Source organism: Anopheles gambiae, chromosome X (assembly GCF_943734735.2).
Source record: "Anopheles gambiae chromosome X, idAnoGambNW_F1_1, whole genome shotgun sequence".
Lineage (NCBI taxonomy): Eukaryota > Metazoa > Arthropoda > Insecta > Diptera > Culicidae > Anopheles > Anopheles gambiae.
This window is the reverse complement of record NC_064600.1, coordinates 4,153,863-4,179,219: the sequence shown is the minus strand read 5'-3', so window position 1 is coordinate 4,179,219 and position 25,357 is coordinate 4,153,863. Positions and strand designations below refer to the sequence as shown.

General features: G+C 46.8%; 1 protein-coding gene across 1 annotated transcript in view; it reads right to left on the bottom strand.

Moving 5' to 3' along the window:
- Nucleotides 1-25,357, bottom strand: part of LOC1272045 (F-actin-monooxygenase Mical) — a 68,473-nt gene extending 43,116 nt beyond the window's left edge. The window contains exons 1-2 of the mRNA XM_061641682.1: nt 25,092-25,357; nt 22,189-22,200 (exon numbers count right to left, since the gene is read on the bottom strand). Of these exons, the coding sequence (XP_061497666.1) occupies nt 22,189-22,200; nt 25,092-25,342 (263 nt within the window). The 5' untranslated portion in view covers nt 25,343-25,357. The remainder of the gene's footprint in view (nt 1-22,188; nt 22,201-25,091) is intronic.

Genomic DNA, 25,357 nt, shown 5'->3' with positions numbered 1-25,357 from the left:
CATTGCGCATGTAATGGGCCGAAAATTCATAAACATTTTAACTGCGGACCAACCACCGCGAAACCGGGAAGCACGGCACATAGTAATAATGCGAACGATCTGAGGCACGCACCAATACAAAAAAAAGTTTTGCGTTTTGTTCCGGTGGGTTTCTGAGAAGGGGGAAGAGGTGAAGTGAGTGTTACACTTTGTATTTTCGAATTTTCCGGAAGCCTGTTTTGGTAGGAGCGGCAGAGGAGCGATACGGGAGGATGGGCATTACGCTCCACTGAGCCTCATTTTCTAACGAGGGGGCGCAGGGGGGCTAGAACTCGTAATCGGGAGACCGTTGATTGTATGGTAATTTGGCAGGCTTGTGTAGCGTGACATTGATTTTGGTGGAGTCGTTGAACAACGCGCGTTCTCCACAACAGTTCCTCCAGTGGGTCTGGCGTGGCTCCCGCATGTGGCAGATCAAAGACCAAGGATCAAAGATCTAAAGATGAACGCCGTTGGTCGTTGGCATTAGGTGTGAAAACCCTCAACACATGTTACATACGGACTTCTTGGCTCTTTTTAACACATCTCGTGTAGAGGCACAGACGCTGAAGGTCTTTGGAGTTACATGTACGTTGAGAACTCCAGCAAAGCGCGCCATCACACTTTGGGATCCTTGGGATTTTGGGATCCTTCTGAAGAATCTATTGATCGTCCAATGTCTGAAGGTGCCAAGTGTAAGAGAAGCCCAATTCAGCATATCTGGCAACATCTCAACTCTGGCTGATATAGTAAAAAGTCTGCAATGATTATTGATTATCTTTCGATTGTGAGTTGCATCCAAACTAGTGATGGGAATCGATTCGCAGTTTTCTGGAATCAATTCCGGATAGTAGGTCCGGAATCGGCTCCGGAATCGGAATCGACTCCGGAATTGGTTCCGGAATCGGCTCCAGAATTGATTCCGAAAACGGCTCCGGAATCGGAATCGGTTCTGGAATCGACTCCAGAATCGGAATCGGTTCCGGAACCGAAATCGGCTCTCGAATCGGAATTGGCTCCTAAATTAGAATCGGCCTTCAAGCGGAGTCAGTTTCGGCATTGCCATAAAAATAGGCGTTTGGGTTCAATCATACTACGTATTGATAACTGCAAAAAATAAAAATTTACTTGTAAAAGATCAATTCTCTTGGAGATTCCAGGACTGATTTGGCTTCTAAAACTTACTTTTTCAAATTCAATAACTAATTCACATCCCGGAACTAATTCTAATTCTGGAGTCCATTATGATTCCGTTAACGGGGCAAATAGCGATTCCCAGGTCATTTCCGATTCCGGAGCCGATTATGATCGCGGAATCGATTCCGGAGTCAACTTTGGAATCGAGCTTGGAGTCAACTCCGGAATCGGCTCCCAAGACAACTCAGGAATCGGCTCTGGAATCGGTTCCGGAATTGGCTCCGGAATCGACTCCGGAATCGGAATCGATTCCAGCATCGGAATCGATTCCAGCATCGGAATCGACTCCGGAATTGATTCCGGACACGGCATCTGAATCGAGTAGGTCCGATTCCGAGCTCCCACCAACAACTCTTTGAACATTAAATGTATCAAACAGCATCAAAGATCTTAATGCAAATGGCGCGAAGTTAGCGATCCTTGGAATGTGTTTTGATGCACTAGATGCCTTAGAAACATCTTCAACAACATCAACACACTTGAAAGTTTGCAACTTTAGGTAGACAATCACACATTCCGGCATTAGCAAGGCAACGGTACCTTCCCCACTCTTCAAGAAATTCTAGCGTACTTCCGCTTTCCGTCCATTGGATGGAGGGGGGGGGGGGGGTGGAGTTTTGCGCGCAACCCACGGACAGCACCATACAAAACGCGCACACTCTCAGACAGGAAGAAACGCTTCAGTCGTGCAGGAAGCGAGGTGAATTGCCCTTGATCGAATCGCGGTGGTGTTCATCTAACACACACACACACACACACACACACAGACCGACAGACAGCGAGCAGCGTGTGCACGATCGCCATTCGAGCGCATCGCGGAGGAGGGTAGGCTTGTGTCTTAGTACAAACAACGCCATGAAACAACAAAAAACCTGAAATCAAACCGAATCGACGGTTTGGTGAACCGAGACCGAACTGTGCTGCACTCGGTGCATTTCCGGTTCGATCGCGATGAAGAGGGGAGTTGTTCTGGGAGTTTTTTTTTTAATTTTCCACCCGAGATTTTGAGTGGGAAAACATGACGAACCGGGAAAAGACGACTCCATCGGCGGGGAGTTGTGTATGTTTATATGTTTTTGTTTTTGTTTTGTCATCGTAGCTATTCCGAGAAAAGCGTGCAACGTCGTGCATGTAAAACTGAAATGAGAGGAGGGCCTTCCGGCCGCTGTATCTTCCTTCGCCAAGTGGTAAGCGAAGGGTTTACATCCAGATAAACAATTCCATTCCGGTCGGTGGTGATTGGTGGGCACAGCATCATCATCATCATCATCATCACCACATGACACACCAGAAGCACAGCAGCGACGGAAAGAACTCAACGTAAAGCGCAAAAGGAAGCAACATCGAGCGCCAAAAGGCAATGGTTTATGCCGGAGAGTCGTTCGAGCGGGAAGTAGATGATGATCCACATCCACACACCGTACACACACATGCAAACACACATGATAAAGCAAAGCACCAGAGGGCACCACAGCATTAGGAACGCGTTTGCATGCCACATGGGCGCAACCAGCATGACAAAGAAATGGCTGAGCACGCGGCTACAACAACATCGATCCTGCCCACGAGACGTGCTAGCCTTCCCCGCTGATGGTGGTCCGGGAATGCAGGGTTAATTTTGTCTTGGCCACAGCGCAAATCGATTGAACCTCGATATAGCGATGGCAACACGCAGCTAGCAATGCGCTCTAGAGTTCGCGCAAACACTACCGTGCATAACAGCACTACAGAGAGCAAATGGTCCAGAGGTGCAATAGCTCACAAACATGTTTGGGACAGTGTCATCTTCCGACAGCGCAAATTCACAAGCCGTCAGGCGACATCGAACTTGGGCCACTCGCACTGACCCCGCCCTACATCGAGGACCTAAATGGGGTTGGATGACTTGTGACGTTTTCGGCCGCGTCCTAACCACGGCCAAAAACAAAAGTAGCGGCACGCACACGCCAAAGTTAGCCCTTCTAGAGCCCAATCCCGCACCACACCAACGGCGACGGCGTTCAACAACCCTGCCCTGACGCATAGTGCACGGCGAAAGTAACGCAAGCAGAACGGAGAGCACACAGAGGGAGCTGTCTGTGCCGGGCGGAATGGTTGATTGTTACTTTAGTTTACTTCGCACGAGTGAGCGCACACATAATACTATCACTACCGACAGTGGTCTATTACCACTCGCTCGCTGTCTCTCCCTCACACACACACACATATATACATTATTTTTCTCTATTACCAACTCAAGCACAAACAAAAAAGCCAGCCGCCCGGGATGGATCACATTCAAACCTGCCGCCGCCACCAGGGGGATTTGTTCCCTGTTCTTTTTTTTTTTTTTTTGACGTTTGCACCTATTTCTTTTCGAAAAAGTTTTGTGCGTGGAAATATATACAACAGCCCATAAATACTCTGGCTGTGTGTATGTGAGTGTGTGTGTCAGCTCAGACCACCACCAGCGCGCCCGAGCCCGAGGGGATTTTCAAGTGGCGTGCGCGGTTTTGGCTCCACCTAGCACTCACCGCGTGAGATTGGGCAAATTGAATTCCATAAAAATCTATTTGCGAATTGTTTAGAATTTGTAATTTTAACTGCGCGTGAGGGATGCGCCTTGTCTTTCGCTGAGCATGAGCGTACACTGCTCGCTAGCGTTAAAGTGCCCCCGGGGAAGAAAAGTGATAGTAATTAGCTAAAACTTCCCGGCGGGGAGCACGATTGAAGGCAATAAACAGTATCGACTCTCCTGCAAACTGTTCCAACATCGTCCACACACACACACACACGATGGGATGTGGTGTGCAATGACACTAGCGCCCTCGCTGTGCTGTGTATCTTGGGGGTTCATGCACTGATAAACGACGGTTGGGTTGGTCCATGAACTAGTTGCGTTCAATCCCGCGATGCGGTTCGCTTCCTCCTGTCCAAAGAAAAAAAAGCTCCCCCTGCCGACAGTACAGCTGTTTATACTGGGCCAATGCCACAATATTGTACACTATAAAGCATCATTGCGTTGGTCGACCAGGGAGAAGGATGTAGTTTACGGAAGGTAGCGTTAATGCCCCTCTCTGCTTCTAAATTGAGCACTCGCTGCACAATCACTATCGCTCTTGACCTATCTACATGCGATTGGCAGAGATCTGCTATCAATTACGGGTTCATCGATTGACTAACCCACGAAGTCACCTTCGGCATTGAGAGTCTGAAGTTAGGATTGGCCTAAATTCACTTTTAAAAGTAATATATCAAATGCAATACATGTTGGACATTGGAATGAAGAGAGCTGGAGATATTGTGGATGATTCTCCAGCTACTGGAATACATAGATCTGAAGATATCGTGGAGAATATTGGGGATATTAGAATAAAGTGATCTGGATATTAAGTCACTGAAGGCTAAGCCCACAGGTGGTACAGGCAGGCCTTGATCGACAACTGTTGTTGAGCCAAAGAAGAAATAAAGAAGATCTGGAGATATACTGGAGAATTCTAGAGACATGGAAACGGAGAGGACTGAAGACATTCTGGAGAATTATAATTCTCCTACTACGGAGAATACAGGAGATATTGGATTGGAGAGATTCTGAAGAACGCCAAATACATTGGATTGGAACAATCAGGAGTATTATCGAGATATTGCAATGGAGAGGTATCAAGACATTCTACAAAATTCTGGAGATATTCCAATCGAGATATCTGGAGATATGGTGAAGAGTAGAGGAGATATTGGAATGGAGAAATCTGGAGACAGTCTGGAGAATACTGGAGTTATTGGAATGTAAATGTCTGAAGATACTCTGGAGAATTCTGGAGATGTAACATCGTATTTAAAAGTGTTACTTAAACGAATGTCAAACCTTCCAAGTTATGAGCAGCTTTCCAAAATTCTACTTTTTTTCTAAGGATCTTTGCGTCATCTGATAGCATTTGGCTTGATAAGAGTGACATTCTTCATTCAAAACAAAAAACAAAACAAAAAAATGCAAATTAGATTCCATGAGTCGTGCAAGATCTTCAAAAGCATTACAACATGCTAGATGCTCCATTGCACCGAAAACATCTTCGCTTCCTTCGGTACTGAGAAGTCTTTTCTTCCAATCTCCTGCATTACATCAAACGGCAGAAAGAAACCACTGAATGTATAGCTCATAGCGCAATTTTCGCAACGCGTTTGCAGCTGGCAACACATCGGCCGGAAGTAAAGGTCTAACTCCAAAACATAATAAACCATTAGCGACTTCAAAGAGCATTAGAACATACACACACATACACACAAAAACCCACGAAAAGTGAGAAGGTGTGGAAAAGAATGCTGAGGCAGCGAACGGATGCTCGCAAAAGAAACATTGTTACGCATAAGAATTCCATACGTCCCTTTTCTCGCGTACGGGGTACGGGTAAGTAGGGTGAGCAAGGTAGTGTTTGGTCTTGTGCACCGCCGGTTTCGTTTGCGGCCAGAAAAGTGCTAGAGCTGCAGAGATCGGTTCACGAGAATAGACTAATCGCGCGATGCGTTCGGGCGGATGGACCTGATTCAGTTCTATATTTAAGCCCGCGATGAGTCAGTGCGCGACGCACAAAACATCACGCCGTCGTCATGTCGGGGATGGCAGCAGTGTGTGCCGCTCGCGTCTCGCAAAGGTTCGCACCGCACACGGGTCAGAAGATGGCAACAACCTAAAAACAAGCGAGGCAACAGCATCAATGGTACGCCAAAATCAGAAGATGAGAGAAAAAAAAACGCCTCCCCAGCACCACCATATAATGGAACGAGGTCGAGGCGGGTCTTGACTATGACTGCTGTGCGCGCCCCACGAGAGACGAAGCGAAAGTAATAGAAATCGTGGGGGATGGTTTTTTTTCGCATGTTTTTTTTTGCTGTAACTGTAGCGAGTAATAACAAATTCCTTCTTCCTTCTTTGGAGCCCGTAGGGAGGGAAGAATCTGGTAGGCAAACCAAACCCCACGGCCGCGGGGTGTTGTGCACCGGTGCATTTGCATACTGGATCTTGCACATCTGTGTGCGCCATGGCTGTGCGTTGGCCATTAGCACGACGACGTCTTAAGCAAACGAGAGAGAGATAGAGCTCCAAGGAGCGCGAAGGCGTTGCTCGCAGTTGTAAGAATAATTAAAAAAAAAACGACATTGTTCTGGGATTTGCCAGTAAAGCTGCAGTAAGCCTTACCAACACGACCCTGCCGTGAGGCTAATACCATGACGAGTCGGATTGAAAAAGGATTAAAAAAAGGTATTGGAAAAACATTAGCCACTTGAAAACGGTTTTCTCGAGCCAGGCGCCCAGCGGTGACCGCGACACCAAGGTGAGCGTAACTGTGTTGCAATAACAAATAAATAAACCTGTTGTGCTAGACATTACAGCTGCAAAAAAAAAAAAGAAGCTCTTCCTCTACAGGGACTTCATTTGGTCCGATTAGGGGAAAAACAAGTCCGACAACGCCATAAAAGCATCAATTGTAGCCGATACCGCGTCCTTCCCGTACCAATAATACCCGAAACCGCAATAATACTTTCGATGTTTTGTACTAATTGGACTGTACCACACGTACTCTGGCAGGCAGTTTTATTTCCCTTGTCCGGTAGCGGGCACTGCTTGGAACGCTGAAAGGCCACGCTGCGTTTACGATACACACCTCGCTCGCGCGAATGTGTAAAGCTGCCCATCTAGATGGCACCACCGTAGCTTAAGAATGGCTTGCACCAGCCACACCGTCACACTATCGGACCCGGTGGTATCGGTGTCCAAATGTCTTTATTATACAATTAAAATGGACAGTGGTAGTGCAAATAATAAAAAAAGAACCCCACTATATTTCCAGTGCTCAACACAGCTATAATATTCGCACTCTGCAGGAGGGGAACCCCACGCGTAGCTTTCGATATACACACGAAACACGTTGCGTTAGTGGGGTAGTTTAGAGTGACAGAGTGAGAGAGAGAGAGAGAGGGAGAGAGTTGAAAAAAAGGTGCACACAATCCCACATTAGACAGATTGCCCAATGCGCTAACAACACACCCGCGGAGTTGGAAAGAACCGTGGGGACACTTGTTGGCCTCGTTAGAAATGGATTTAGATGAAACATTTGCGTTGGAAATGCTTGCTCAACCGCCACACACCTACACTACAAAAGCGTTAGCATTTTAAGGTTCCATTTTACCTTCCATTTTATTATGCTGAGTACGTTTATACGGGTGCTGGATAATGTATCGAACAGTACTAACTTAAGCAGCAGTAACTAAATCGATTTTCAATGACCGATTCTCCAGATGAGAAAAATAGAACCACGAAGTCGCATAAAGGTCGTATAAGACTGTTATACGACTTCAAAGTGATTTGTGACAATTCGTACAGATTTGAGATATTCTAATTGGAAGGCAATCCTTTGTATTTTCCTTTATAATGCCTTGAAAAACTACTTTTTTTTAATAAAATTGTTAAAAAACTTAATAAACGAACTGAAACGAAATCAAGGGGTCGGATAAAGGTTTTACAAGACTGTTATACGACCACGTGACAATAATTGTCATATATTGTAATTTTTCACCGTTCGTATCTTTTTTTTAAATAAATTCCATGTTTAATTGCTCAGTGTTTTAAAATAGTTGGTGCAGCTGTTGGCAAAAAAACGGTTTGAAACCGTGCAGTCCGAAGCGAATTCTCTCCACCAAGCGAGCAGCATTCAACATTCCAACAAACAAAAAGAGAATCGAAAACGCTAAAATCATAACAGAACGCAGAAATTCCGCCTCAAGCACCACGGTGGGCAAACACCAACATCCCTGGACCTATCTGTGTCTGTGCCCTGGACCACTCTGCTGCCTTTGTGCGTGGTGCACGCGCCGTTCGGCATTTCTTTGTCCCGCCCGTTTACAGCTGCGGTTGTTTGCGGTGGCCACGGCCACTATTATAGATCTATCCAACGCATTTCGCTCTAATGGTTGTGTGTGTGCCGCAGCACTCTCTTAATGCAGCCGTCCGTTCTGACGCATCACACTGTCTTGCAGTGTGGATCGAAGATGTGCAAAAAATCTTCACACTCACGCCCACAGCGAGCTGAGAAAACTGTGGCGTGGGAAGTGGGAGGGATGTTTCTTCTGCCCATACACTTGAGAAAATACTGGGGGGGGGGGGGGGAGAGACGACTCCTATAGACAGGACCCAGCACTAGCTTCTGCCAGCCCCGTTGGCCGTTGGGGGCGGGCAGTTTTCCCCGGATGGCCCGGATCGATAAATTCGATCCAATGACATCATTCGGCGCCCGCCAGCAGTTGATAGCAGGCGAGCGTCGTTCCCGATAGGCAGAAAGTGGCAATCGATGCGGCGGTTCGCGGGCAACGAAAACAGCGCAGCAACACACATTCCTCGATCGTGCAGCAATCGTAACAGGAGCTTCTTGCGAGGACGTGTTACTTCCGCGTTTCCGCCGGTGCTCGATCGGATCAGAGTTTGGAATAATGCGGCAAGTCTGCAAGGAATTATGCTAAAAATGGGATTCTTTTTTTTTTTTCGTTTTCACACGGTGTTTTGTGAGCCTTTTAAAATCAGTTTAAATCAGTTGCTTTAATAAGTTATGTTATGAAGCGTCAAAAAACGGGTTCGTCGTCTCTTACTCTCCTCGTGCGCGCCTTCCTATTTTGACAAATTTTCGCAACAACATCAAAAAAAAACTCAAGTAGCCGATCCAGATGTTCTTCTTGAAAGGAAAGCTCTACTGTGCACCGCATTATAAGTTCTTTCAATTTCACGAGAAAGGTAATTCAAGCCACCGCAATCAAATCACCACCGGAGAAGGAAATGCACCCGAAACAAACCCACCAATTAATGCATAAAATGAAAGCTGTTCTGCTTCTGCTGCACCAGTGCACCGCGTGCACAAAAACTGAAAGGCGCAAGTCACCAATCCACCCCCTCAGTGTCCTCCCCCTACTGCTACGCAATCGAATCGGTGCGGAAAAGCGCAACCAAAAAAAAAAAAAAACCCCAGCACCGCCAACTTCCACTGGACGGAAAAATGCATCCGCCCCATTAGCAGCGGGCTTACGAGGGGGGGGGGGGGGGAGGTGAAACGGGGGTTAGCACTATAAGAAGTGTGCGGCCGCGAATCGGAATTTATTTCCGGCCGTGATTGAAGATACACGCGTGGAGAAAGAGAGCGAATTTTTGCACGCCTCAAACCGTTTGCGCACCACGTGTCAGCCCGCACTTGCACCAGCAGAAAGGGGCGGTTGGCAAATGCTTCCCGTGAGTGATTTGATTTATAGCAAAGCTGAAGAAACCAAACGAAAAAAAAAACAAAAACACGATCCAACAGATTGATTATGAATCACAGAGGCGGCGGCGGCAAAAAAAGGAAAAGAAAGAAATGAAAAGTGCATTCTCCTTTTGCTGGTGCGATTTGGCACAGGCCAGATTGGGTTGCGGCAAAGAGAAACAATACTGCACGCCCCGCTAGCCACTAGCCTCTTTTTTTTTTGCTCGACTTCCGATGAAAGTAGCAAAGCGAAAAGCGAAACAACAACATGGAAGGAAAATCGTCCAATGGCTCCGAAGTTTTGTGAGACGATTTTGTGGTGCGTTGTCTGCTGCTGCTCTGTGGAACCGTTTTCCCATTCTATGTGTGCGAGAGTTTATGTGTGTTTTGTAGGTTATGAAGGTAAAATGTCAAAGCAATCGATCCATAAATTCGATCCCAAAATGGTTTAGAAATGAGCGTTTGGAAAAAGAATTTAAAACAATTGCTCGAATTGTGCTCGGATCGAGCTCAATATACAATTCTTTTCTTTAATGGTAAACCGCTTAAACGCTTCAAATATTAGGCGATCACAAAGTCAGCTTTCGTTTACCGACAAGCGTCTCTGCGTAATCGAACCGAGGAAGAAAAAAAAATGCTGAGGGAAAACAACCCAGCTTCGATTAACATGGTTTGTAACCGTTAATTCACCACAGCAAGCGCCGGAAGCGGCGACAGAGCGACAACAGGGAACAGGGTAGAATGGGGCTCTTACCCCAACCACACACAGGTGGGAAAATTAGCACCATGACGACAGTTCGTACAGCAAACGAAATTTTCCTTCCCCTCATTTAGAGGCGCCGCCGGTGAAACTAGAAATGGTTGAACCCGAAAGCACAGAGAAAACCAATAAACTACATGGACATGGAGGAAGGGATTAAGAAAGCAAACCCAAGCCTAGCTAAAATTTAGATCGCTGAATTTGTGGCGCTACTCTCGGGCTCGGGTAAATTAGGAAATTCGGCTTACAGGGTTTTTTCAGGAGTTCTCTTAGCTGTGGGACATTTTATTGACTCCTTCTTACGTGAAATGAACTTAATGTAATGGGAATTGGACTCTATAGCACACTGGTTGGACAAAAAATCCAATAGGAATGCACAAGAAGTCTGTCCAAAAAGGATGCCGTAGAGTCCAATTTCCATCATATGAAGTTCATTTCACATAGGAAAGAGTCAAGGAAGTGTCCTACAACTATGCGAACTCCTGGAAAACCCTGTAAAATAGTACAAATGTCTTCTCCACTCCGCACTGTCTTCTCAACTTCAGCGCTGCGTACTTGAGCGATCATAAAGGGCGTTAATAAAAGTGCACAAAAACTGCGCCCGACAGAGAGACAGAGAGAATCAACCATCCAATCCATCTTAAGAGAAGAGAAAGGTTTGATGATATACGCCGGGTTTATTTTATGTTTTGCCACCCTTTTTTTATTTGCTTTAAGTCTCCCCTTCTGTGTGAGTGTGTGTGTGTATTTTTTTTACATTGTTTTATTTGGTTCCGCTTCCTCCCGCCTCCGCAACATGGTGTGTGTTTCAATTGACTTGCTTCGATGTTTACTTTTTGTATACCTTGCAAAAAAGAAAGCAAAACACAAATAGAAGCAGAAGAAAAAACCTGCACAAACATCCATCAAATTACTTCCACAGTGTTTTTTTTTTGTTTATTTTTTTTTTTGCTGACTGTTTCTTCTGCGGCTGCCTTCAGGTGTGTCATTGGGACCAGGCAAGCATGAGCGGATATTGCAGCGATGGCCATGCTCAGTTTTCCAATCATTTCCTCTTCCCGTCAAGTATCTTGCAAGAAAGTTGCATTTTAAACTGTTACTAATAGAAACTTTACATGGAGCCAATTTTAACTGTGGTAAGAGTGACCAGATCTAAGCTTTTAGAGCCTCTTGTAAATCATGCCGAGGTCCTTACAGGGTTTTCCATTAGTTCTCATAGTTGTGGGACACTTCCTAGACTTTTTCTTATGGGAAGTGAACTTCATATGATGGAAATTGGACTATACACAGGCTACTCGAATGTTCCTATTGGATTTGTCCAACAAGGGTGCTATAGATTCCAATTCCCATTAAATTAAGTTCATTTCAAGTAAGAAAGAGGCAACAAAGTATCCCACAGCTATGAGAACTCCTGGAAAACTCTGTATTGCTTCCAAAAAAAACACATTTATCAGTGTGGAGCCGGGGCTCATGCTTCTTTACCGGATATTGAGGAAGAAGGGTACAAGGTAAGAAACATTATAAAAAGCCACCCCAATGCACACCAGATGCAAACAAATGTAAACCAGATCGAACGTCAGAGCTGCTGGGGTGCATTAGGTGTGAAGCGAGAGCGATTTTTTTTACCTCTGGGATGCGTGCGCAAGAGGTGGAGAGCAACAGCAGAGCAGAAACAAAACAAAAAAATATCGCTGCAGCGGTACACACGCGCGTGCGTAACACAATTTTCCGCATGCTCAGTCCGCGATGGAGCACGAAACCGCAGCAGTCAAACGAACGAACGAGAAAAAAAAGGACAAACATGTGGAAAAACAACGGTGGCGCACGCGGAGAATTTGGACACTTTCACGGCGCGAAAAGCGGCTGGAGAAGAAAGGTGGTAATTTGCTTCCCTCGCCCAGAAAGCTGGCGGTACCGGCTTGTATGGCCTGGCACAGCGCGGCTAGATACTGTGTGAGTGTGTGTGCATTGGTGAATGCTATGGTCGTGGTCTCTTGTTGTATGACGATCGATCGGAAGCGATAAATTTGATCAATCTATCTCCACGACATACACACTCTCAAAGAAATGAACAGCTTTCCACATTGATTTGCGGCTGGCGAAAGCGTTGACTCGTAACTATAACTGTGATCACCAGCCACCAAGCAAAAGGCAACTGGATAGAAGCTAAGCCAAGATGCCGGCAACATCTCTAATAAAACGGCTTCTGTAAAAGACTTCTAGCTTTGCAAGAACCGTCTAAAACTGTCTTATATCCAGGCAAATCTTTTTGCTGAAGAGTGCCCCATAAAAGACCAATTGTCAATTATGTCTGCTGAGACTCATTTTCAAAGCTAAATCTCCTTCAATGTTTTTACGAAATTATCTCTTACAACATATTACGGACATTGAACTGTTGTCGTATTTCCACTCATTGTATGTTTAGCCTTAGGCTCTAGATGCTTTGCATACTCACTCAAGTATCTCCAATTTCTACCAAGGACTTCTAGTGTCTAGAAGGCAAGATCTTAGACTTTCAACATAGACAGCCTATGGCGCAAACAATATCAGCATATAGCGCATTTTGAATTTGATACTTAGAATGGTTATCAAAACTGCCATTCACGTTAGAAGTTCCTTTTGGTTAAAGCTCTTGGTATCTCTAGGATATCTCTAGCGAGATTAGATATCTCTACAAAGCTAAATGGCTAGGTCCACGTCCCTATACTATCCTTGCGACTAGGAAGTTAAGATTACAATTCTAGACATTGTTGATATGTAATCTGTAACATCCACTAAAATGATGTCTGTCTCTAATCATTAAAGAGGCTAAAAATCAGCCGCCGTAAGATAGAATAAGGTTCTAGATATGCTTTGCGTGGTCATGAAAACTGTTTCTCTGAAGTAAATCTCATAGCCACCGGATGCTCATAACTTCAGCAATGCAAGACTTCGCTCCAATATTGCTCAGGTTTTACCATCTGTCACCATATCACCATGGTTTACAGTTCAGATTCTAGATGATGCGTTAAAGTTCCCAGCATCTCCAAAATATTTCCAACATCCAAAGAAGACTGATGCGAAGAACAGGTATCATCCGTGTGATGAAATACTATATATCCTAGACATAGCACAGATCTCCAATGTATACCAGGCTCTACGACATATCATTCAATTCAAATCGGTTAATCATACAGATTGTAGAGGTCACGGATAGTTAACCAAATAGCGCACATCAATATTGTTATTGACGATTACCAAGAATTTCTGATACCTTAAAGGGATATAACTAGTCCCATGCGTTCCAATATGAACAAACTCCCGCCTAGTCGCTGTATCTTATCACTTGTAAGATTCTCGTTGCACGGACATTGAGTTGCATGGACATCAAAGCTACTCCTCAGTACGGTTTACACTTGCGTCCAAGTCCTCAATATCTCCAAAATAGCTTCAATTGCAACAAAATGGACATTTCATTCTCGCGAAGAGCTCAAACCAAGAACAGTTGGCATATCTCGTATTCCAAAAGCTGAATGGCATCGCTGGAGGACCCTTGGCTGTTATGCAATGCTGACACCGAATACGCAACAGAAGCGGAGCTTGAACTAAAAAAGCCAGCGTTGGCCGTAAGCCATACCAAACACGAACGTACCGGGGGGGGGTTCGGGGTTCACCACTTTCTTCTCAAAACATCAATGATATAGTTTCAGTTCAGCAAGAAGAATAAAAAGGCACGAACAGGCCAACCCAGCCGAAAATCAATCAACATCGCACACCCCGTGGCACCGCCACACAGTCAGCCCTCGCTCAGCAGTGGCACGCTGCGCTGTAGTTGCGATTTCGTTTTGCTTCCACTCGCTTGCCACCAAAAATGTCCTTTGCGCGACGGCTGCCACGCCACTACACGGCCTAACCCCTTGTGTGCGCGCGCGACCCGACCAATCGAACGCAGCAGCGCGCACGGGGGGGGGGGGGGGGAGAAAATTCGGAAAATTCGGTCACGCATTCGGTGCAACCGACCGAGGCGGCTGGTGGCAGGGCGAGAAGATTAGCTGGTAATGTTGCGCTTGCCAAACTGCAATCAATCTGGGTGGGGGGAGTGCAGCACCGCGGCCGAAAACACACACACACACACACACACACACACACACACACACACACACACACACACACACACACACACACACACACGCACAACGCACACCTTAAATCGAGGACGTGAAACTGGTTTTGTTTGCCTTTTTCTTTGCCTTATTTTTACCGTCACTTCTTTCTGTCTCTGTCAAGAGGAAGAAAGAGAAAAAAAAACTACAAAATGGATGCTGCGGTCCTACCGCTGCAATTAGATAACTGCCGCCTAGAACGCGAACCGCAATTATCACGGCTAGACACGGTCCATCACTAGGGGGAGAGACTCTATCAAAATTGGACAGTATGATTTAATAGAGACACACACACACGCACATAGATACTTCCGTTTTTATCTTCAATTTGCACGCTCCCACCCCCCCCCCCCCGGTCCGCATGCTCCACTTTCCTTCCCGTTTTTTTCCGCCTGAAATGTGGGTAGCGAAACATTTCGAAACAACCGGCGCCAACGGAAACAAACACACAAACCCTCATTTGTCGTCCGGTGACACCGCGCACACACACACACACACACACACACTGCGCGCTATGTCGCTCAGCACGATCACGATCGTGCAGGAGGAGGGGCTGAGGAAGAGGCACAGCTTTTGGGCTGGGGACATATTGCAGAAAAGCAACGGGTCTTGAGCAAATTAAAAATTACTGTCATTAAGCAATAGAAATGCACAGCCGTATTCCACCGACCACGACCACAAAACCCTCCCCCCCCTCCTCCTCCTCCTCCTCCTCCCTTCCCACCCCATTTCGAGTAGTCGTTAAAATAATCGGTTAAACAAAATAGTTTCCGTATCGCATCATCCCCCACACTCTGCGCGCCCTCCCTTGCGCCCAGCGCATAAACGCTAGCGAAGTGACGGGGTGGGAAGCGAAACATCGACCCACATCGCACGGTAGGAGGCCTGGCCCACGGGGAGAGGAGGGGGAAGCTGTGGTCGAATTATTTTCCCGCCCGGTATCGGCCACCCAACATGTGTGTCTGTGGTGCGCGCGCGCTCTCGCCTAATTTTAGGCACAATCAGCCGCGCGCACCTTTTTGGCTTGCGTGCGTTCTTCTCAGCGGCTCAAGAGAGTTGTGCGAGACACACACACACCTACCAACAGTGTGTATGTGCGTGTGTGTGTGTGTGTGTGCGTTGGTCATCAAACGGCCACGGTTCACCGCAATATTCCGCCCTATTGTGCCCTCGTCGCGCGAGCTGGCGCAGGGCAAAGGGCCGCCCCGGCAGCGCAAATATCAAATGGTGCAAACAAGAGCGCACACGGGCTGTAATCGCGCAATTGGGCCTTCGTTGCTGGCCGGTTAGTGTGGACGCGCGGGCGGCACACCACGAGCACGAGCAGCAAAAATCACACGCACGCCCAAAATTACCGCCGAGGCAGGCAACGCGCGCGCTAGAAGTGGAATGAATGTGTCCTAAATTTAGGATGCACTCGGCCGCTTAGAAACTTTCCTCGGCGACGCGGCAATTTTTTTTTTTTGCTTCTTCCCCCGCGTGAATGTGTCTCTGTGTGTGTGTGTGTGTGTGTTGAAACTTCCTTTTTCTTCCTCCCACTTATCGCCAGCAGCAGCAGTTCCTTTAGCAGGGCAAGAAGAGGTGCTGCTAAAACCGTGGCAGAACACATTAGCAAAACATCGGGCTTGTAATATTACGCAACTGCTGTACGCACACACACACACACACACACACACGCACTATGGCAATAAAATAGAAGAGGACAGCATAGGGGGGGGTTAAAAACGGTTTAAAGATAATTTATAGGATTTGTGTTGATGCAGCAGGGAGGTGGGAACGCATGAAGCAAGCCTCAAGTACAGGCGGACAATTAAAACGTTCATCTCGATGTCGTGTTGCTTGCCGTGAGCGCGCGTAGGCGAAACCAGTTGCTTATTAAACGGTGCTTCATCCAAGCGGGCTCGTGGTCCTGCGACAATACGCGTTGTCCAGTCATACAGTAGGACGTGCGTTCGAATCCCTCTCAGCTTGGAGCGTGTGTGTAATGTGATACCATTCCTCTATCACCTTATTATTGTGTGTATCACACCGCATTCAGTGTGTTATGAAAGAACGAAATACACACACCATCATTTCAAATGAGTTTTGAATATAAAATGTAAATCAATTCGGATCACAAAAAAGCAAAATGAAAAAAAACGGAGTTTGCGAGTTTGGATAGAGCTCTTTGACACGTAACTGACAAACAAACATAGCAGCTCAATTCCCAAATTGATTAACGCATTATTTGTGAGCTATGTGTGCGAATGTGAAGAGAACAACAGAGCACGATTTTCGAATCATACTATATTTTATAACACGCTTCCTTCTCCACACAACGCCTAATTAAGGTAGCTTAATCAGGGATAAAACAGTGCTTGATGTTATTGCCAGTTTCAGTCAGGCTTTCCCAATGAATATAGCACTCCAAATGGTGTTTTAATCATTGGCATGAATGTATTTTTACTGCCTATGCTCTGAACTTTGGAACATCTGGATCTAAGAGTACACGGATACAGCTAATGGGCAATTTGTGATAATAAAACAATCCAATGTTTTGTCATCTACATACAGGTGTTTTTTTCCCCGATGCTTAATTTATATCATTCTCGATGCGTATTTCGCTTTCGCAGGAAAAAAAAAACTAACAATAATATTATACCAACAGCCAATTAGTGCATCCACTGAGAAGTTGTTGTTAGTGAGCTTGGACAAATAGTTTCCAACAGCCACAGTGACACAGTTGTGTGGATGTGGTGCATCCTCCCCACGTGTGTAGGCGGACGTGCATTTATTTTGTTTCCAGTACCGGTGGAAAACTGTTGATTTTAACGCGCCCACACACACACACACCACGTGCCATTTTCCGAACGAGAGCACATACCATTCCCAAGGCCAGGCAAACCTCTCCGATGGACAAACGGGGTATGGAAAAGAACTAATTCCTCGTTAGGTATCATCATCGCCAGAGCAAGAGGCGACTCAAGCTCAGTTGCCTCCTGTCCGCCCGCCCCAAATGCAAAAAAAACTTCGCCTCAATTAGTGTGCCGTGCGTGCTCAGCAGCGGTGTCACCACTCATTAAAAGTTATTTTTCCATTGCTCAGGTCCATCGTCCAGCGCATATCACCCGTGTTACCCAGGCAGGGCAGAGTAGACTACACCGGTGCAAACTTCTGACCATTAAAATGTTTAGCTAGTTAGTGTGTGCGGCAGCTCGGCCCAAAGTTTTGCATGCGGAAATTGACGCTCTCAAAATCAATGCAACAAAGGGGTGGGGGGGGGGGGGGAAGGGTCCATAAGCAAGGGGAATGGGACAAAAAATCACCCCTCTCTCATGAGAGGACAGAAATTTTCCTCCAAAAAACAGGCTTTCATCAGTGTTGATGGAATGATTCATCACAAAACCAGCGCCTCTCTCACACCACAAACACACGCACAGGTGTTCCCTTCTGGTTTATGTTGGCCACCCCCTGGCCCAGCTGGCCGGCAATAAATTGCAGCCGGCGCACCCGCATCACAACCATTTCCCCACTGGCGCGGCGCGAAGCAGAACCTGTTTGATCGCGTCCACCCATCGCTATTTCCACCGGTTTTCCGGCTGCTCACAAGGGGCGCACACAGGGGAAGAGCCCCCCCCCCCCATACCGGTGACCTTCGTGTTCGGGTGTGTGAGTGTGTGTGCGCTTGCTGTCCATCCAAAACAGGAAGCTTCACTCCACTTTCATCATCAACCGCCCGAACTATTTCGAGGCAGCTTGAGTCATTGGCTTGCTTGCAACCTTCGCACGATTCGCGCTCTGTATGTGTGAGTGTGTGTGTGTGTGTGTGTGTGTGTGTACACATGTAGGGTCTTTTATTTATTCGCGACGATGAGGTTGTTCGATTTTTATTGGCCAATAAATTCATAAGCATTTCGGCCGGTCCAACAATTGGCTGGCGACAGGAAGCAGCGACCGCGCCGATGAACCATCTGCACCAGACGCGGCTCCAATTGAAGCGCTTGGAACGCGCGCGTTGACACAATGACACAATCCTGGGCTGGGGGTTTGGAAGGCAAATGAGTTGCAAAAAAAAAAACAAAAAAAAAACAAAACAAAACAAAAGCTCCCCAGTGCGGTAAATTAAGAGAACTCTGGAGAAGGCACAATAATCACGCCAGCAAATTCCAAGGCTTATCGCACAACCGGGATACCACCATCGAGCTGTCGCATCGAAACACATTCGTTTATCGCTACTCATCGATTGTAAGCAGCGCAATAGGCATGCGTCGCGCTGGCGTCATGCCCAAGTACACAGACCCGCACACCGCGTGCCGCTCGTTCGAATCTGAGCTGGACCTCTCCCGGGGGAAAGTGCGGTCTTCGTGAAAGTTTGCGACGATAAGAAATTTAACCCCTTAATTAACGTTACCGTGGAAGGGGGTAATGTGTTATGTGCTATATTGGGTTGTATTTTCAGCACACAAAAAAATTAAAAATATTTAAAAGGACAAAAACAGTACTGGCAGAAGAAACAAATGGTTTCGCTGTTTTCACACTTACATTGATTAAGAATAATGTCTATGTCTAAATAATGTATGGTTCCTGGACTTTTCTACGGATTAAACAACCCGATGTTTGGTTTGTAACCCGGTTTGCTTCTAAACATCAATAAAAAATTGCGATTAATGCTAAGTAAGTATCTATTATCTATTATGCTAAGCAAGGCCATCAAAAATCTAACTTTAAATAACCCAACCTATCTCCAAAACGATATGATTTGGGTTATTTGAAAATAATGTTCAATGCAGCACTCTCAACAGGGTAAAATGTAACGAAAGAAAGTCTGTCCGCAACAAAAACAAAAATCCGACGGACAGGAAAGGGCACATCTAATCGCACTCGAAAGGCGGGCGTGGTAATTAAAATTTTAATTGAGCATAGATTTTAAAATAAACCACAGAGTCGCGCACTCTCGCTCCCTCTATCTCTCTGGCTCCGCATACAGTGTGGTGCAACGTTAACGCAAATCATTTAACTCGCATGCGGCATGACGTGAAATTGTGAAGGGAAACAAATCTTTTCAGGAAATTCGCTCTCTATCTGTTAAATTGCCTGCAGATTAGCTACAAATCGGACTAATAAAGCAGGGCATAAAGGCATAAAGGGAACAGAGTAGCGGACAAAGAGTAGATACGAATCTTCTGATACAATTCAATTCAAAGACTTCAAGGGATGAAGGCAGCATCCAATTTCGAAAAATTTCAGGAAAGTTCCAGTACAAGTATTTCACAGCTTCTGAGCATTGCAAGGCAACGGCACCGTACCCCTCAAGGTACGACAAAATGCATCTCCACCAAACATGGCGAATCTTCCATGACACCAATCGGCGGGCTGGCAGACCGGTACACGGCAGCATCCCCTCCGCCAAAGGGCCACCACGGCAACACCACGACATTCTGCTGTGTAAGGACGTAGCGGCCGCGCTGCAAAAGCGGATCCGAGATGCGATTGCGCCCCCCTCCCCCGACCTTGACATACTACAACCTCCGGGACGGCGACGGTCCACCCCAAAAAAGGACTTTACCGGAAAGGAGCCGCGCACACTAACGTCGCCGGCATGTAACGTCCTTCGATTCTGTCGGACACGGCATCGGGCACGACGTGCGCGAGGCCGACCCTATCTTCCGATCGGTCAACCGGAGTGCGATGGCGCTCGCGGAATGCCAAACGCGTCCTTTTGGCTCCAAAAGCGGCCAAACGACGGTGCGCAATGCGGAACTTGTGCCAACGCTCGGTACGCAGAGCCGCGCCAGACAGCTGATAAGGGACCAATATGGGCGGGTAAGTGCCGGAACACTAGACACACACCACGCCGTACCGCACTGACCTTGCAGGCGGGCGGATGGCAGCAATCAGGTTTTCCTAATTCGTCGTGCACGAGCGCACTGCGGCAGGGCGGCGCAAAATGATGCACAAAAGTACAGAAATCGCACAAACACAACAACACAACAACACCACAGTGTCATTTGTTGTCGGGAAGAAGTAGAAGAAAACAAAAAACAAGCAACCAATCTGCTCTCGCGAAGTATCAGTACGCGTTTGCACGGGCGGCAGTGTGTGTCGGTCCGGTGGTACCGTGGTATCGGTGCGAGCACCATTTGTGACGCCTTTTACAGGTCGTGAGATCAAATCTAATCTGAATCGGGAGAAGTGAGGTGTCGTCGCCTCGTCGGCGCGGTTTAAAAAAGGAGTTTTATTCTAGTGGTTTTAATTAGTGTCATGTAATGTCTAGCGTTGCTTCTAGGCGCGCGTATATGATGTCTAATTGAAAAGTAACATGATGTCTCTCTTGGGTGTCCACCCCCAAGCACCTTAAGCCTAACTCGGAAATAAGATGGAGGAACCCCCTTAAATGTCATAAATTTAAAACAAATATAGAAAATTGAATTCACTCACCTGAGAGAGGCGAAGAAGGATTCAAATACAAATCGGGAAACCTATTTTAGCAGCACAAACACACACACACGGGGGGAAGGGGCAGTACCCTCCTTTACTGTGTGTGTCTTTCTCTAGCACGCACAACAAACCTTTCTCTCTCTCTTTATCTCCCTCTAAAATCTCGTAAGTTCTGAGAAGATGATACGGCGGGATCCTCCAGCTGACTGCAGGACGACCCCCTCTCACACACACACTCGCGTTCTCTCACACTGTTGCGGAGGGTGTAAGCACACACACACACACATACGCACGCGCGCGCGCCTACTCTACAACATTGAAAGAAACACACATACGCACACTAAAAAAGAAACACAAACACACATAAACAATGAAATCACTCACAAAGGAATACACACACGCAGGGGGGGGGGGGAAGGGGGCGGGTGGGTTGGGTGGTGTCACTTGTATATATGCACCTCTGCAGAAGACTCGGCGGGGGGGGGGGGGGACACAAACATACATACACTCACGAACACACACACACATACACACACATACAGCACATACACACCTTTCGCCAGGTGCGTGCGTAAATGTACGTGGTATGTGTGTATGTGTGTGCGTATGTATATGGAGTTGATTGTTTTGGGGGGCCGTGCGCTTCCGGTGCGCTTCCGGGGAGGGCGCCGTTCCTAGCGAGCCTGGTGAGGTTGATGGTCGATGGGGCTACCCCTGTCCCCCCGCTCAACCCACACGACCCACCCGGGGTGGTGGGGTGGGCAAATTTGTCCCGGGGGGAGGGGGGGGGGAGCTTTTCTGTCTGCTTTTTTGCTGTTGTGTGGGTTGGTTGAAGGATTGCGCTTGCTGTTTTCGGTACTAATAGCTGGCCCGGTGTCTGCTGTAGCTGCTGCTGCGACAACACCCCACTGCGCGTACCCACCCAGGTTTGCTTATGCAGCCTTTGTTTTAATTACATTTAATTTAGAACAATGTTTGAACAATTTATCCTTGCACGATTCATTAGTTAGTACGTAACAGCCTGAACACAGAACATAAAGATAAAATAAACAACACAATTTGTGCCCAGAATTGTAAAATACAAAATGCAAAACAGGCTTTTAGGGCTTGGGATTGAGAGCCCGATACAAATGCAAAAAAAATTAATCATTTTTAGAAGGCTGAAAACATTTATAAAAAGCAGCAACAAAGTGACATCAAACAAGCCACATTAGTGTTGCTCAACCAAAGTCTAAAGCTTGATTACTCATTTTGACCGTAAGAAATCTGCCCTGCACACATACAAAGCATGCACAACAAAAAATCAGCAACAAACGTTTGATATTCCTAATTCTTTTTTTTGCATAAAAAATATTCCTTATCACTGTAATCTCAAATACAAATACTCAGCACGTACGTAGGCTTATTCCTAGAAAGAAAAGAGAAAGAGAAGAGAAAGAAAACAGAAAGAAAAGGAATAAAAAATCGGCTTAGTAATCGGGTGCTTAGAGCTGCATTCGTAGAAAAAGAAACTTATCAGCCAAAAGAAAACGGCCCCACCAAACCTAGCCAGTAAATACACAGTCATACACACATAGGCTTATGTTTCGGTGCTGCGAATCGAAAGGAACCAGGCAGCTATCTGCATAGGAAAGGAACGATATCATCGATCCCCCAAGTAAGTGAAACGCTCGCTGTCAAGATTATTGGATGCCCGAAGGAAACAAAAAAAAACAAAAACTCGCAGTGGAGTTTTCACCGCTCGTCTGCTCTAGAAATCGACTTTTCGGCCGCTCCGAAAGCTGAAATTTAATTGCAAAACAAACAAACAAAAAACCCCCGTATACAAAGCCGTTCCGCCGGCAATCAAACAGTGGTAAAGCAGGAGGAAAATTTCATGCCAGACGAGATGATGATGGAAAGGCGCCTAGTTTGAGTAACATTTTTTGCATCTCGTCGCCTCCTTTTGCAGCTCCAAACGCAAATCAGAAAACGGTCTTCTCTGGCTGTGTGCGAATGCAAGAGGATGAAAAGAACGGGGTGGGCTGGGCTGATAAGCGATGGCAGGATTCTCTAGGGAAAGCATTTCTAGTTCGTTTGTGCTACACCCGTACGGCTTTGAACGCGACCAGCTGAGGCAGCCGCAACTGGTGCAGTCGTTTGCATGCGCACGTACGCTGGTGCTAGTGAGGGACGCCCGTGGTTCAAGGCGCGCATATGCTGCTGCTGCTACTCCATGTTTTCTTCGGTCCCAATTTGTATTCAAACATTTGAAAAATTAGGGTTTTTATAACTATGATACCGAACTTGTGTGTGTCCACTATAAACATTAACTTTCTTCATTGTGGCTGGTGACTTTGTGTTGTTGCCCGTTAAAAGAGGTAATTGTAATGTGAAATAATATAAATGGCGTTTCACACAGTTAAAAAACGCATAAATAACAGTGGCTGGGGTGGGATAAAAATGTGCAAATCAGCACAAAACACCATTTAATCGCAAAAAAAACGAGCCAGGGGGAAAGAATGGCAAAATGATAACGGTCGATAATGGAATGGTCACAACACACTCCTTTTACCTTTACCCATGCATTATTTGCCTTTAATTTCTAGCCCCCTTTCCTGCTCGTTCCTCGTACTGGAGATAAGGCGTTTGTGGTCATCCGTCTCTGTCTCGCTCTCTCTCTCTCTCAGCGATATGTCTGTGTGTGTTTGGGCCCCAGCGAAGACCTCGTAATACGGTCCAGAGGCAGCACCATATTTGGCCAACCCCGGTAGAGCCGAACTGTGCCGGCAGAAGCAAACAGCAGTTTTTTGACGCATTCTACTGGCCTGTCGTACATGCGTGTGTGTGTGTTTACTTTGTTTAGTTGTTTTTGACAAATCGCTTGCATCGCTTTGACAGATCCGGTCGCTTTCTCAGGGCGGGTTCCGAACTCCTTCTCACTCACCGACCAAAAATTGATTTTTCGCAATGTGAGGAAAATGTGCTCCCTTTCTTCCTCCCCTTCCCCCACGCACTCCCCATCTTCAATCAAAAGCACCATTTATCTTTAAAAAAAAAAAGGTTCCACTTTTAACCCAACGCCTTGCCGAGGCACCATTTCGCCAAGTTCTGTTCGGCCATGGCTCCCATCGCCCATTATTATAATTTTTAGGTTTGCAGCATGTGGAACCATTTTTCCCGTTCTGTCCTTTTTTTTTGCACCTATTTTTGCACCTCACCCTAAAGCGAGCGAGAGCGAGACGGGTGGAAAAACTCCGGAAAAACTCGTGCAAATCATGTGCAAGCACTTCCTTCCCGCACTAACAACAACAGTAAAAAACAAGGAAAACACGCAAGAATATTGTGAACAGTAAACAAAAAAAAACTCCAACACACACACACACTACGCAACACAGCCACTCATATACGCATACGCTGGGCCTGTGTGTTGTACAGCCAAAATGGTGAGAAAGATACTGGTGATGAAGCAAAGAAAAGAAAAAAAAAAACAAAACCGAAAAGAAACAGACGGGGTGGCCCGAGAAGACGGGTGCGTTGGCTGTTTCCCAGCCCACCCAAGTGTGTGGTGCGGCCGTTCTTATAGGGAGACGGGATGGGGGGTGAGTTTTCCAGCACAAGCACACACACACACACACACATACAGGTTCTTTGGTGCAGGGTTACTGGCAATAAAAAGTGTTTTTTTTTTTAAATGTGCAAGCCAAGATTCAACACATTCTTCAACATTGCGGATTTACTACCGTCATCGTCCGCTCGCCCCGATGACCCCACGGACACGAACGCACGCACACGAGCGCAAAAATCCATAAAGCCCTCTCATTTCCCCACCCCAGCCCCAGCCCGTCAATGTTCCGGCCGCTGAAGGGCGCGACCCGTTTCTGTAGGCCCCCCGCGGGGCATGTGTGTTTTGTGTTTTTGTGTTTGCGGGAAAAGGAACTGTCTGCCAGGCTGCTTTTCAGCTTCCGTCCACCTCCCCCCATCAAACACACACACACACACTCATCTATCTAGAAACATTCACTGCTGTCCAGCGCATAAAAGTCATTCACACAAACGCACAGAAGAAAGCGAAGCACACAGCGGGAACGAGAAAGAGTGTACCGAGATAAACACACACACACACACGAACGCACAGACACCAAGCAGCGTAGCAGAATGCAGCACACACTTGTCAGTCTTAGGGTTGCTGTTGTTGTTGTTTTGTTTAATAAACTTCTCTTCCGCTAAGCGCGTGTTGCCCAAAACTCCCAACCCCACCGCGGTCGTGGGATGCCGCGGCGCCAGGGGACCCAGGCCGGACACTGTACGGACACTTACCCGTCGATTCCGGCAATGTTGCCTGTGCTACGCTGCCTGTACGTTAATTGTGCGCTCCTCTTGCCTTCGCACAACAAATTCCGAGAACAACTGACTGGCGCTCCCGCTGTACACACACACCAGCGCTGTGCGGTACCGAGCGGCCACACTGCGATCGTTCGGGCGAGAACGGGACGAACGAACGTTGCCTCGGGCTGTCTCGTTTTTGCCGACGGATAGCGCACGGCTGCCACTTTTGGTGCCGCTGCCATAAAACCCGCTTGACC